Source organism: Erithacus rubecula (genome assembly GCF_903797595.1).
Source record: "Erithacus rubecula genome assembly, chromosome: 19".
Classification (NCBI taxonomy): Eukaryota; Metazoa; Chordata; class Aves; order Passeriformes; family Muscicapidae; genus Erithacus; species Erithacus rubecula.
In genome coordinates, this window is record NC_136671.1 from 11458170 (window position 1) to 11473692 (window position 15523).

General features: G+C 46.9%; 1 protein-coding gene across 2 annotated transcripts; it reads right to left on the reverse strand.

The window, feature by feature from the left end:
* Positions 1–1745: 1745 nt before the first annotated feature.
* On the reverse strand, positions 1746–14122 carry CCDC92 (coiled-coil domain containing 92). Of its 2 annotated transcripts, XM_079323085.1 has the most exons (5): positions 13976–14122; positions 10036–10092; positions 3466–3602; positions 3142–3183; positions 1746–2662 (listed from the first exon to the last, which is right to left on the reverse strand). In XM_079323085.1, exons 3-5 carry the CDS (start codon positions 3593–3595, stop codon positions 1890–1892), a joined length of 945 nt encoding a protein of 314 aa, XP_079179211.1. In that variant the 5' UTR covers positions 3596–3602; positions 10036–10092; positions 13976–14122; the 3' UTR covers positions 1746–1889. The 2 variants fall into 2 exon arrangements, with proteins under 2 accessions (XP_079179211.1, XP_079179210.1); XM_079323084.1 differs by lacking the exon at positions 10036–10092 and having other exon boundaries at positions 13976–14104.
* Between the last annotated feature and the right edge of the window lie 1401 nt (positions 14123–15523).

A 15523-nucleotide genomic window follows, 5' to 3' on the forward strand; every position in this document is an offset into this window, starting at 1 on the left:
GCAAAGAGAGAGTAAGTTGGTCTCGCACACACAAAGACTAAGCTGTGCTGGATGGTTGTAAGAAATGTCTTTAATTGCCCAAAGCATCACTTCTGCACTGCCTGGAAGCAGTGCCTCCCACCAGCCCCCAAGTGGCAGGGTAGGTCACTCACTCATACAACACATGACCATAAAAATATGGTGCCAACAACCAAAGGAACCAAACCAGCTGCTGGTTAATGCAATACACGTAAAAACAGTAAACCCCAGAGTAAGGACCTTGCTTTAACCAACCCCTTTCTGGGAACACAGCTCTTTCCTATCCCTCCCCACCACTTGTGAAACAAATTCCTAGCACAGAGCCAGCAAGGCGCGAGGCTGAGGCGGGGCTGGGGCTCAGGGACAGCAGTGACAGAGGGTGCAGAGGGCAGAGCTGCCCTGGGATCAGCCCTGCTGGGAGGGTCATGCTGCAGGGATCGAGCGGGACCACAGGCAGGAGAAGAGCTCTGCCAGCCTGCCAGGACCTCTGCTGGGACACTGACAGTGGCCCAAGGCTCTGCAGGGAGACACACACCAACACAGCTGCAGAAAAAGCTTACGAGGGGCAAACTACAGCTGGCGAGGGGAGGGGACAGGGCAGGCAGGGATCCTTCATCAGCTGTCACAGAGAATACACGTTCCAAATTTTTAAAGGCACATCATAAGCTTAGCAGCATTTGGGAGCCAGTGTTTCTTGCTGGTCCTACTCAGAGGCTGCAGACAAGAGTGAAGCAGAGGTGAACTGAATGTAAGAAAAATGGACAAACTCATGCTCCTGTCCCAAAACTACACACCCTCCCTGCTCCCAGTATGCCTTTCTTTCCTAGAAAAAAATAATAAAAAAAAAAGAATCAAGTAGTCTAACAGCTGCTGGGTCTACCTGCTGCTTAGGAGTAGGGGAATCTGGTCAAGTGCAAGGCAAGTCCATCCCAGTCCACAAGGACAGAAATCAAGAATGCCAGGTTCTCCTGTATGAATTGGTTACATCACTTAAAACTAAATACTCACATTTTAGAGGGGCAGCTCAGGTTTCTAGGCTGGCATCAGCCAGCACTGTCTGATGATGCCCAGAACAAGACTAAGATTTTGAGGAAAAAAAAAAAGTATCCCTTTACAAAAAAAAGTGCAGGTTAGAGCATAAAGAACCATTTCCATATTGGATAGCCAGTTACATTTCCTCCCTGGAAAAGGAGCTCTGAGCCAGTATGGAAGGTGCTACAAGTGCAGTGTACTGACTAGCATAAAATGTGTCGTGAAGCCATTTGATTACAAAAACCCAAAACAATCCCCACAAATAACCCAGTGTTCATACCCTTCCTATGAGGGTCATTAACCCTTTAAATGGTGCTTCCCCCACCCATATTTTACTTAAAGCCACAAACCTAAGTATTTAGGATTAATCAAGTAGTGATTGCTGGGACTCTGGGGACGTCCTTAGGTCATTAAAGTGAAATACACATGCCCAACTCTGAGTGCTGCTGCCAGAGCGGCCGTGGCAGAGGTCAGTGATGACTCTGGAGTGCTCACACACACCTGGAGACAAGAGAACCCCTGCCAGGTGAAATGCTGGCAGCCAACAGGTGTGAGGGAGGGGTGCTGTCTCACTAAGGCAGCCCCGTGCCTTTGCCCACAGCAGCAGCACTTGGAAGCAAGCGGTCAGGTTCCCCCTGATTGGCCACAGCATGGAGTGGTTAAATACCTTGCCATATGAACACAGTCCTAGGAGGTTTCGTTAGAGCAAAATGTATTAATGATGTACCCGGGAGGAGTTTGGCATGCATGGGGCATCAAAAGAAACTTCACCGCAGGTGCTATTTACCCTACAGGCTCACAGTGCATAACCAGCACAGAACAGCGCTTCCGTGGCGTGCTCAGACAGTTCTGTCTGTCCCCGAGTGCTTCCTGACCACTTTGCTGCCGTGCACCTGATCCACGGCCAGGGTCTCCACGTCCTGCGGCGGGGCGGGCGCGGCGTGGTGGATGCGGTGAGCCACCCCCACGTGCGCCTTGTGCGGCTTCTCGCGGCCGGGGCTCTGCGACTCGCTGGCCGCGCGATCCGAGGGGATGGGCGGGATCACCAGCGGCCTCTCCTTGATCAGATGCACCTCGGCCGTTTCCCTGGCCAGCAGGAAGGGCGTGGGATCGGGCATGGCATCCACGGGCTCCCGCAGCACCAGCTTCCTGCTCTCCGAGCCTATTCTGTAAGCCTCTTCGAACTCGGGGTTCAGCGGGGTGGACAGGCTCTTCTTCATGCGGCGCCGCGGCGTCTCGGGCAGTTTGTCCTTGGGCGGGGCCGGTTTGTATCCGGACAGCACGGGGCTGCCGGACGGGGTCCCCTCCGCAGTCCCGCTGGCGCTCAGCAGCTTCTTCTTGGCCGCGTGCAGCTGAGAGGTCAGGTAGGCAATCGTGCTCGCTCTCTGCTCCAGTTCACTGGACAACATGTTGAGCTTATGGCTTTTCATTTTTAACTCTTCCAAATACTTCTTTTCTCTTTCTTTAATAGTATTTTCCAGCACCATTATCATTGCGTTCTTTTGTTCAAGTTCTTTCAACAATTCACTATTTTCGGCCTCTTTGATTTTCAGCTGAGCTTCAAGATCCTTGCACTTACTTTTGAGGTCATCACTTCGTGAACCGCCACTGTCTAGAAGAACAGAAGCAGAAGTGTTCCAAGTTAACAAGAGCCATTATGAGGAATCCAGCTAATACTCATCCCACACCATCCCTGATTCAGGTTAACCTTAGGGAGTTATCTTATCCCTGCTCTTTACCTGTTGTTAATAACTAGGACCTAGTGTATACACACACACATATATATAAATAAAAGCTTTCTGGATATTACAGCACCAGCTCAGCTACGTTTTAAAAATAGTCTCACTCTTCTGCCCCTAAAATTTGTGTCCTGAGTTCCCCTATAGCAAGCAGGGAACTGACTGTCTAGTGGAGTCAGCAGTTCCAGGTGCTATTCCTGGCTCTTTCACAGATTTCCTGTGTGACCTTGGGAAAGAACTTTTGACATTTACTTCATAAATAACTACATCTGGATAGAAGAAAATACAAACATTGAAAAAGATTAGCAAATTGAACATGAACACTAAAAGAAAAATGCCTTGTATTCCTTACCTGACGAGTCTGAACTCTTTACAGTCAGCTCATAGGTTAAATCTGAGGAAAAAAAGTTGTTTATTTTTGTTAGAAATCATCATGGAGCCCATACATCACCTGAGTAGATTTACAATGACAGCTTTCAATAAACACAGAATTAACTCCTCCCACTACCCAAATCAAGAACAGAAGATTCACCGCAAATGGGCAAATATGTAAAACAAGCAAACCATTTTTAAAGAACAAATAAGAAAACGTGTCTAGTTTGCCCCAAGATGCAAAGAGCCCAGCTGCCCCCAGCTGGTGGCTGTGCTGCTGGGCTCCAGCCAGTGGAGGTGGTACCTGTGCAGCGCTGCTGCAGCCGCCGCAGCTCCGCGTGCAGCCCCTTCAGCGTGTTGGCGTGCTCCCGCTGCAGGAACAGCAGGTTCTTCTGGGCACTCTGCAGCTGGTACTCCAGGGCTGAGGTGGCCATCCTGACCCTGCCAGGAAACACAGGTGGAATTGTGATGGGGAGTTACCTTGCACGTACAGGGATCCTCCCTCTGCAGCCACGATCAGCAGGAATGGCTGAATTAATGCATTGATTGATGTGTGATCATCAAATGCCACAAAAGGTTTTTCTGCTTTAGGACTATTTCAATTACAAGTGCTCTAGGTTCTTCAAAAGCCTAATTATACTGTAGGCTGGAGCAGGGAACTCATTTGTTTGGAGTCAACACATTTAAAGGATTAACTTCAGACAGTCTAAGTCATTAATCTTGTTACAAGTTAAAAGCAGAGCTCTGAGGAATGGGCTACTGTGCCAGTCTTGCTGAGGGTTTCTACTTCCCCAGGGGACACAGGGATTGGTAAAATCCTTGGCAAGAACAAGAAAGAAAACACTAAAATGCAGCAGCTCTAAGGAAAAAGGCAGAGCTCAGAGGGGTCTGAGCACAGCCAGGCTGGTGGCACTGCCATGGATGTGGCTGCCATGGGTGCCCAAACTGAGATGTGGGTGCTGGGACCAGCACAAGGAAAGCTGCAGCTGCTTCTGAGTTTCCTCAACACTGGGCCCAATGACACAGAACAAGACAAGGACAATGCTTCACTCAAAGAGAAAACAAACAGTTTTCTTGCTGAGGTTAGGAGTACATGGAAACCTGCTACACCACTGGGTTTCCCTTACAGAACAGCCTTGGCTACAGCAGTGCTCACAGCCTAAGACTGGCACAGCTAACAGAGTGATGCTGACAGACATCCCTGAAGATCTCTGTGCTGTCAGTGTTGTGACTGGTCCTGATAAGGCAACACTGGATACAGTAGGAAGGGTTAAATTGTATTACATGTGTAGAAACTATTACAGTAATTAGGTTACAAGGATAAGTGAAGATTCAGAACTCCTGCTCCTGGACAACCACCTGCAGTGGCACTGCAACCATGCCTGGAATTCTGGGACCACACCCAGTGTCCAAGATGGACCTTAAAGGGCTTTTCTTGGCATGGCAAGTGTTCTGCACTGGGACTCTTTGGTATGGAGTTCTTATGGCAAGAATTTTTTCCTACCAGTTTAAAATTGGTAGAGCATAAGCTCAGAGCAAGTGACACACTTCTGTTATTCCTAAACATATCAGAGCCCTGTGTTTAATTTTATACTTTTATTCCCCAAAAGAACAGCAGACTTGGTACTCCTGCATCTTAGTGGCACACTGAAGCACCTGGGGATGGGCTGGAGAAATCACACACACACAGAGCCCTCCTGATTTCATCAGTGACCTGAACTCAATTCATCTTCTACTGATTCATCCCTACAGAAACAAATATTAAACTGTAAAAATAAAAGGAAGGTGTGAAAGATGTTAAGAAATCCACTTTGTGCAGCAGCCAAACAGCCTGGTTACCTTGTAACAGAGATCAAGGATTAAGTTCAGTGCTCAAGAATGTGGGCAGCAGTGCCAACTGTGCTTTGTCCAGTGAATGGGTCATTTTCAGTTACCATGGTTAGCTAACAAGAAAAAATTATGGACCAAACACATTCTAAAAGAGATTTATAGGGTGGTTAAACAAATTTTGCAACACCCCATCACTGCCACACTGGTGGTCCCTCACAGCCACAGTGCTGGAGGGCTGTTGGAAGGGGCACTACAGAGTCACAGCAATTCCTGAGGGGCACCAGTAATTCAGAGGAGTGAGGATATTTAAGCTGTGATACAGTTTCAAAGGGACATCCTCTGGCTTGCAAAGCTGACATCAGACAGATGGGAGCTTTACTGAATCATCCCACTTCTGCAGTGTTCATCCTGCTCTGATGCACGAGCATGACAGCAGGATAAAACCACAGCTGGAGCTCTGACTGTGCAGGACACTGAGGCTCAGAAGGGATTCTGCTTCGAGGAATGTATTTTCCAAAAGAAACCCTAAGCTGTGGTAGAAGTAGGTGAAAGAACAGCCTCCACACAATAGGCCAGAGCTTCTGTTCTCACAATGGGTATTAATGGTGGCTTTACATCTGTAACTGTAACCTGAACAGGAAAATACTTGCCTGAATAGGAAAATATTTCATCACCAGCAAAAGCCAGTAAGTGTTCATAGCTCAGTCCTTGCAAATAAACGTGTTCATTAAAAGCTTTCTAAAAGTAAAAAAAAAAAAAACAACAAACAACAAAAAAACCAGAACAAGGTCCTCACTCTATTAATCTCCTCAACTGCTTTTTCTCTTTGATCTTCTGCATCTGAAAGATCACACCAGGACTACCTGCTCTGAAGAAAACAAATATAATCAGAGGCAAGCAAGTGTTAAAGGCTTAAGAAGAAAATAAGAACTACCAGCACCAGAGCATCATCTTCCTGCAGCAGCACTAAGTTAATCAGTGAGATCAATTAAATCGACTCACAATGAGTTTTAGCTGCAGCCCCTCTGCACTAAGCTGTTTCCCACAAGCCTCTGCAGGCTCTCTGTGCTTTCCCTCACACAGCAGCCTGGCTGTCTGCTGCCCTCCCTCCTTCCCTTCCAGGGAAAGGGCAGGCCTGAGGTGAAGCTCCAGCCCCCATGGATGTGTGGGCAGCAGATCTGGCTCCAGACCCACTCAGGCCCTTTTACACAGCACAGCCAGCACTGTGAACTCTGCTCCTGTGCCCTGGGAAAGAAAGAGTCTTGCACAGTCACTACACAGAGACAGATTTGCTCTGTCCCATAGTCCTGGGATTGCACTAAGCTGATTTCATCTCAGGCTCTCTGAAACACGAAGGTCAAAAACCACAAGAGAAGGAGCAAATGCAGAAGTCAGTGGTGCCCTTTGCAGCCCAGAGGAGCAATCTCCACCCCCCACCATGGGAACTGGTGGGAAAAGCTCCCAAATCTGCCAGGCTCTGGCTGGATGCTGGCAGATAAATGACACCAGGGCTGGGAAGAACGCTGTGACTGCATACACAGCACAACATAATGTCACTATGGTTTTTCCCCCTTCCCCTTTGTCTCCAAACAAAAAAAAAATGTTCACTATGTTCTTACAGAGACAGGACTGTGCAATGCAGAGCTTGGCAAAGTCCCCTGGGAACGCAGGCAGCTTTTGGGAAGGATGACAGAACACTAAAGGGACACTGCAGTGTCCACGGGTGATGGTGAGGGTGACACCTCTCCTCTTTGGCAGCAGGACTGGCCCTAAACACCAAGTGCCCAACCTGTCAGTGACAGAGGCTTTGTGCAGACTGTGCAATGCATTCCACCCTTCAAACATCCACAGTTTCTCATTTCTCAGGACCACCACACCACCAAATGTTTCTGTATACAGCTTAGTGATTGAGCCTTAACTCCTCCAAACAACAGATTCACAATTTCTCTTGAATATAGTCAAGGAGGAACAAATGGAATGAGTCAAACAGAATTCCCTTGGGAATGATAAATAGAACACTTTAATCATGACTACACCTACCTAAGCCATCATCTTCCAGTAAAGCAGGGAAGGTAACTTCAATTGTCATTCCTGTAAGCTCACCTTAAAAAGGAACTGTTCTGTCTCCTTACAAGTGCACGTTCTCTTCAAAAGGGAATACATACACACAAAATCTTATATGGAAAAGGAAAAAAACATTAAACAGAAACTTTCAAAATGCAGCTTAATCACATGCTCACTATAAACAGTCACTAACATTTTAACAGCCACATCTTGCCTTGCAGAGGATGTGCAGCCTCCAGGCCTTTTTGGATCTTAAGCATTTGGAGAGAGTTCAAAATGTTTCAAGGCAACCAGCATCTGGCTGCATATCAGATGCCTTTGCACAAAATCAGAGCATCTCTGCTGCAGATAGAGATAGGAGGAGGGAGATGCTAATCTCTGACCTTAGACACAAGTCCAAAGGATGGAACAAAGCCCAAACAACAGTGATTTAACATTTCCATTCCTCTTTGGTATCCACTAAACAGAACACAATAACCTCCTTTGACGTGGATGGGGTGACCATCACCTGAGAAGCTGCTTCAGCTCCCTGCCAACTCATAGCCTTGAAATATGTATGGGCAGACATTTTCCTCTTAACTGCTCACTGGCCAGTGCTCCATCAAAATGGAACCAAAGCTGCCAAAATATCATTTGCTTGCTATACAAAATACGATTTCAAGAACTAAGTAAGGACAGTGGGAACCTCTTGTAAGAGCCTCCAAAGTTTTAGGCAGACCCCATTTTAAAGATTGTCAGTGAACTGACCAAACTTATCTAAACACAGCTCTAATGCTGAAATTACTGACAGCCACTTTGTTGTTCTTTGCTTAGATCAGCTCTCCATCTCTCAGACATAATGCCATCCCCAAAGTGTTTGCTCAGCTTCTTTCAAAGGACATCACAAAGGAGACCCTGCAGCCTCCACAGCCAACTCAAGGGCTTTGCTCTCTTTCTGCTTGGACATTTGTTTTAAGTCCCCCACAAACCAAATCTATCATAGCACTGCACCTCTACTAAAGCAGATTCAGCAATAGCACAGCTCAGTGACAAACTGTTCCAGTTGCACATTTCTGCTCACCCCTTGTTCATCTGTGCATCAGACTAAGCCAGTTCAACTAGTCCAGTGCTGCTGAAGTTGAGTTTTTCAGACAATACACTCAGCCTACACATCCACCAGGGGACATCCCCTCCCTTCTGCAGTGCTCCCTTATCAGTGAGTACCTCTTGCAGCAACACCTCCATCCTCAGCCTTCTGCATTACAATATAACAATGCTTACACATCATTAGTGACCCAGCAACTTGTTCTCTTATTCTTTTCATTGGTGTGTTTTAAACCAAGCAAAATTAGTAGTTCTCTCCAGGAGACAGTGGAGGGGAAGAAGGAACTGTGCCACTGTGCTCCCAGAGGAAGGACATCATTTCCCTTTCTCAGCTCCTTTTCCATTTCTACTGCTTTTGATGCTATTTTACTCTGTGGTTTCTCTGCCTGACTTTCCCATCATTTTCTGATCAGAGGCTGTGCAAACTCTTTACAGATAATTTCTGAATGTCCTGCAAGCACACATTTTAGTAAGATGATTTTTTGTTACTCCTACAGCAGCTGGTATGGCAGCAGGAAGAATAATTGAGTGGCCACCACCCTGGTAGCAATGATTTAATTCTGGATGCTCCAAAGGAACCAGCTGGTACTTTTGCACAGAACTCACTGACTGCCTACGTGCCTGACTGTCTCTGGAGCCAGGAGCAGTGACAGGAATAGTTCATGTGGTGTTTTCTCTGTCCTTGAGACCACCCAACCCCAGAGCTGTCACAAGGGAAGAGACTAAAAGGAATCAGATATTAAAATCACTACTGTGAGTATCAGAGAACCCAACCAAATGGTCCTGCAGTGGCATTTCAAACAGACACAGCTACTGTGACCAACCCCAAGGTATGCAAAGCTATGGCTGTACAGCTGTCAGGAACAAATAGCTTACTCTGGCAGGAAGTTTTGAAAATTACCTCATTTGAGCCTAATTCACTTTAGGGAGACAAAGAAGGTATTACCTAAATGACATTACTTCAAAAGAACCCCTTTAACAATGATGAAGTGACAATAACAGCCCTCAGAAGAAAGACTACATCCTCATATAGAGGAACAGGTTGCTTCTCTCCTGCTCTCTAGCACATGCTCCTAAAGAATGGCTCTTCTATTTTGTTCACCCTTTCACTCTGAGGATAAAACAGTTTGTTATTTTAACATAACCTCTAACAAAGCCACAGATTGCAAACTGCACCCCAATCACAACCAGGCAGTCATAACATTGCAGAGACATGTCAGTCTTTCTAGTAAACCAACTTCTTTTGTCAGAAGAATGACAAGAAAATTAATATTCAATTCTCCTAGACTAACACAGTACCAATGTTACACATAAACCCAAACCTCATTCTATTTTTTTTCCAAAGTCACTATGAAAGTTCTCCAGTTTCAGTTAAAAATGAATCAGGACTTAAGTTAGTAAGGTGGGCTGTGGGTGGTTTTGGTACAAGGATCTGTTAAGTACAACTCAAAATTCAAGCTTAGAAATCACACTATACTACAGAATAGTCATGGGCTTTTTTTACAGATGACACACTCATGAACACTGCATGCCCTCTTTTAATGTTGTCCTCTATGATTAAGAATCTGTGAATTGCACTGGAAATTGAAGAAAGTGTTTTTATGCAATATAAAAATTTGCCCTTCCTGAAGCCTGCTGAAACACAAACCAAAAGAACTACTAAGCTGCTTTCACATAACCAACTTGGCTGGGCCTTTTCCCACTCCCAAACTCAACAAAACCCATCACCACACAGACATGTGGCTATTTCACTGCCCAGCCCAGACATGACTTTGTCCCACCCATCCCACTCACACACTGAGCAAGAATTTAGTGCTGCATTCCTGAAATGCTCCAGAATCACCTTCCTGGTCATTCAGTGAACCAGGTCAGGGAAGTGGTGCAGATGAAAACAAACCTGTTTTCCCAGTGGCTGTTTTCAGGTGGCAGGCTCACTGTGCAGCACTGTAGATGCCTGGGGAAGGTGAAAAAAATAAAAAATAGAATCTGTAAGCAGGTCAGGGGGTGGTACAGGCAGAACTGCTTCCTGCAGCAGCACCAGCTCCAGGCACTCGCCTGAGCTTGAGCTCCTACTGCATGAACTGCAGAAATTATGATTTTCAGAGGCTACCAAAAATATTTGTGAAACATGGCAAAAAGCACTGAAGCCTTAGAGCAAGCTAAAGAAATCTGTCCTGAGAGATCATTTACAGAGAGCAGCTATTATAAAGCAGCTCTACAGAACTGCACAACAATTTCCAGGCACGTGTAACTGGCTGAGATGAGATTTTCTCTAATGCACTCTGTGATGCTGTTTCATAAGGCATCGATTTTTATTATTTTAGAACAGCAACTATGATCAAACACAAAAATTGCTCTCCACTTTGCTAAAGGTTTTGAGAGCTGCTGATGAAGGAAATCTGGTATTGGTGATGACCTATGTCCAAGTCCTTTCTTCAGCAGGATTTTTTTTGGTGTTAAATAGGATGCCAGGACAAAGGAACCCAAACAGAGGTGCTTTATACCCTCCCTTACATAACCCAGGTATCTCACACTGAGTCACAGCTCAGATCAAGCTCTCCTGAGCTGGAAAGGAAACAAGCAGCCACACTTCCATTCCAAAGGGACCCTGCCTGCTCTGACATCATTCCCACGGCTTTTCCTCACAGATGGACTCCTCCCGAGCTCCACACCTCCACAGAAACTCGATCTGCTGTGCCTTTTGTGCCCTCCCTCCGGGCACCGACTCGGATTACAGGCAGTTACTGTGCCCTGACTTATTTTCAGCCTTTCTGGAGACAGCTACCATTCTGTTCACAGACAAGCCATGACATTGAACAGTCTTCAGTCCAGCGCTGGTTTTAAAGATTTTAAACCCATCTCTCTCAATCAAATAATTAAAACCAACAAACAGCAATGTATTTTAACATTTTAAATAGAAATCAAAAGTTTCCTTGGAGTAAAGTGAAAGCAAACATGCTCCCAAATAGCAGGAAAGAAATAGCAATCCAAAGAAAAGCCTTTTGTAATGATTACTTAAAACCACTTAAATGAACAGCTTGCAGAAGTTCCAATACACTCTGAAAACATCAGTTTCAGCAATATTTAGTCATGCCTCTAACGTCTAGTAGTAAATAAATTTATTGTTCCTATTTATAGTACCATAGCCTTGAACACCACCAGGAGAAATGAGTTTGGTAGATAACAGCAAAACATTATTAAACAAAATCATTCACTGCTGACATGGAGACAGACTAACACCCATTATCACACTGCTGCACATCTTGGTTTAGAGGAAGATATTTTTTGCATCACTTGAAAATGAGCAGAGAGACAAATCAGACATTCATTGATGATCCCACAGGCAGACAGGTAAAGGTGACAGAACAGAGGTGAGGGGCAGCAGGTGGCAGCCAGGGGCAACATTCCCACTCAATGAACACCAACAGCCACCAGTTCTCCTTTTACTGCCTGTGCTTGCCAAACCAGCAACAAGAAAAATAAAAAAATAAAAAAAATCTATGTCCCACATTCAAGTTTCCCCCCTCCTCAACTTATCTGACTGCTGAATTTTCAGTAAAGTGCTGCTCAACTAAACCTAGCACTTTTACTTATTAACAGACACATATACATAAATAATCACAGAAAGTATCACTTGTCAGCAAAAAAACTCTTCAGAATTATAAATTTTCAGAAAGATTATGTCTGTTCTCTCTATAAAAGATTACAACTTATTCCCTTTTTAAAACTTTACTATGCAAAACGAAGTTAAACATCAACTTGAGTAAAATGATTAATAGTAATCTTTTTACTCAATACAAAAACAATCCTTCACAATTTTGCTACTTTAAACCACTATTTTTAAAGCCTCAGCACAGAGATGCCTAAAATTTACAACTGTACCCTCTCTATTATGCTACTTAAAATGTTGAATATTTTATTTCACTTTACATTATGATCCACATTCTGCCATAACAGCACTGGGGAGCTTGTGTTCTGCCTCCTGCAGTTAAAGAACTGACTAATGTGGAAGATCTGGATGAACAAATATATCACCCTTAACACCTACAGCCTCTTGAAGTAGGGCACACTAAGGAACACTGGGATTTTTGTAGCAAAACACATTTAAAAAGAATTTTAAATCCCTGAAAGTATGCAGCTGTATCTGAAATCCAATGTAAAGGAAACAACTATAAGAAATTACATTATTGCTGTTCTACAGTTTGCAACAACTACTGAACTGGAAACTACTTAGAGTATCTGGATTGGTCATGAGACCTTTGTAGTTTCCAAGGGGATGAGGGAGGTAACTTTACAGATATATTAAGGGGATGAAAACAAGTGGTTATCATCAGTTTAACCAATATTCTTTCTTTCCACTTAAGCAGCTGATACTTTCCTCTATTATGACCTTCCAATCTTCATTGTTTCACTAGAAATGACTGCTGGAGCCTCAGTACAACCAAAAGCTTGAAAAAACAACAATATTACAAGTCAGCCATTATCTGTGTATAAAGCACTCGCTTTAAATTGTCAAAACAAAAAGCAATGTGCAGTTTAAGAGCATAAATGTCAGTCTCCCAGAGGCTCAGTCATAATAAGGCACTACAGAATTGCATTCACTAATGAGCAAATTATATGGGAAAAGGCACTGTATTTACAGTCACATCCATTTGTCTTTTATTTTTTAATTAAGGAGCGTAATTGGAATTGCAAAAGCTCAATATAGCTTTTTAAGTGTAAGCATCTTACCATCTAAGTAAAGCCAACAAGTACCCTGGATGCTTCCTATGCACCTGCAATGCAGATCAAACCAGACAATTCCACGCCCGGGGCTGCCTCAGCTCCTGTGTTCACATTTACCTTCACTGTCTCAGCTTTAACAATTTAACAAGGTGGGCTCAGGGGCATTCCGCTGCCGTCCAGGGCCCCTCCTTCCTCCCATGTCCCACCCCATGTCCTGCCTAGGGAAACTGCGTCTGGAAGCATCTCCATGCCTGAAGACGCCCTGCACTTCTCTGCTGCCATACCCACAGACGACAGGCGCTCTCCTCCAAAGGAAAAAATCTCCTCCTCCCAAACGAAGAGAATTCCCTACCCACTCAAAAATATACACAATCCACCCATGCAGCTCATTGCAGGCCCCGTGTCGCTCATGAAAACGACACTGTTGTCACTTCGTAAAGTGAGAAGGCGCGATGCAAAAGGCGCTGCGATGGATGCGGGAGGATGCGGTGCAAAACCTGCCCCGGGGGCTGCAGCGGGAGGCGATGGGCGGCCGCTCCCTGCTCCGGGGCACGTCCCGAACAGAAACACCGGCACAAACGGAAAGACAAGGGGAAAACAGCGAAACGCGAGGCAGTCTCTTCACCCGCTGTGCCCCAGTGACCAGAAAAGGGCCCTGGATGCTCTGAGGAGCGCGCAGGAAGCGCCCGGCGCACCGGCCGGAGCCGCCCTGCGCGCACCCGCCGCGCTGCTCGCCGCCCGCAACGGCCCGGGGGCTCTGACCGGCCCGGGGGGGCTCTGACCGGCCCGGGGGGGCTCTGACCGGCCCGGGGGGGCTCTGACCGGCCCCGGGGGGAGCATGACCGCTCCTGGGGCTCTGATCGCACCCCACGTTCAGGTTATCTCCCACAGCCGCCTCAGGTCCGGGGCCGCGGCCGCCCCGCCGCCGAACGCGCCCGCACAGCCCCGCCCGCCCCTCACGGGAGGGTCTCTGGTGTGAGGCGGTAAAAGGCCTCAGCAGCGATGCCGCTGCCCCGTTCCCCACCCAGCCCCGACGGTCGCGGTGCCGCCGCCACCGTCGCCGCCTCAGCCGGCCCGGGCACAGCGCGCCACCGCCCCGCCCGGCCCCTCACCTGCTCAGCCCCAGCCGCGTCCGCCGCTCGCCCCGCCCGGAGGACCGCGGGCGCCCCGCGGGGCCGGCACTGAGCGGCGGCGGCACCGGCACCGGGGCGGCGGCGCAGGCGCAGGTGCAGCTGCGGCACCGGGCCCGTCGCTCTGGCAACGCGGGCACAGCGCGGCCCCGCCCGCCACGGGCGCGCGCGCGGGGCGGGGCGCGGCGCGGCGCGCGCGCACGGGAGCGCGCACCTGGCGGAGGGAAGAGCGCGAGGCGCGCGCCCGGTGCGCGGGAATGTGCGGAAGGACGGGAGGGGCATTCCCGGGACACACTGTCCTGCTTGAAGCCCAGCTGGAAATTAAGCAACGCGCAATTCCCTTCCTTCTCGTCTTCTTTCCCTTCCTGGTGGGATGGGGAGGAGAATCAAAAGTAAAACTTGTAGGTTGAGAAAAAAACAGGTCAGTAATTGAAAATACAATGAAATAGAATAATAATGTTAATAAAAAGAGAAAGGAAAACCACGCCCTAAAATGATGCACAAGGCAAATGCTCATCTCCAGCTGATGTCAGGCTGCCCCTCTCCAAACCCAGACCAGCCCCCCTTCCAGGCAATTCCCCAGTTATGCCACTGGGAATAATGTCCTGTGCTGTGGAATATCCCTTTGGCCAGTTCAGGTAATCTGTGCCAACTTTGCTCCTTGCCAGTTTCTTTTGCAAACCTCCTCATGATACACAAAAGAGAAAAAAAGAGTTCTTGACTAAGAATCAACAGAACTTTACAAAAACCAAAACTGTGTATTAACACCACCATTCTCATTCCAAATCCATAACACAGCACTGTACCAGCTCCTGAGGATAACTGAGCTCCCTCCCAGCTGGGGTGAGATGTGCCAGGTGTGTCCCTGTGCTGTGAGTGCTGGTGTGAAGGATGAGGGGGATGGAAACACATCTGTGAGCAGAAGTTGTGCTGTGTGCTCCAGAGGATCATGGCATCACGTGTGTGGATGTGTGGGAAAAAGCCTGCCTGGAGTCTGGGGGTTTGTGCTATTGGCACACAATAGTGTGTGGATTTTCCCCAAGCCCACTGAAAGCAGCACAGCTGCAGCAGAGCTGTGGGGCTGGAATTCCTGCAGCCTGTCCTGCTCTGCACATGCACCTTCACTCTGTACTGCCATTTCTGCATTCATATCTGAATAAATGTGGCCTACCACCAGTAGGGCAGGCTCTGGCTGTGGCTGATATTCTCTGCATTTTCTCTACAAATCAATATTGAAGATGATGGCACAGGGCAGTTACTGGCCTGTGATTTTATCTCTGGCAAATGCACACAAGCATTTATGGATGCAGTATCTTTTCTATGTTTGTAATGGAAATAAAATACTTCATTATAAGGGGCTTCAAAATTAAGAGACAGAAACTTGGCTTTTGCAGTAACCAATAGAAAAGGCCAATAAAGTCTCTAGAAGTGAGAGATAATTTTCTTAGTCAAAAGATGCATTATACACAGCATAGGGAAGTATTTCACACCTCCACCAAAATCAAATTCAGCATCAGGCTGCAAGCTGCA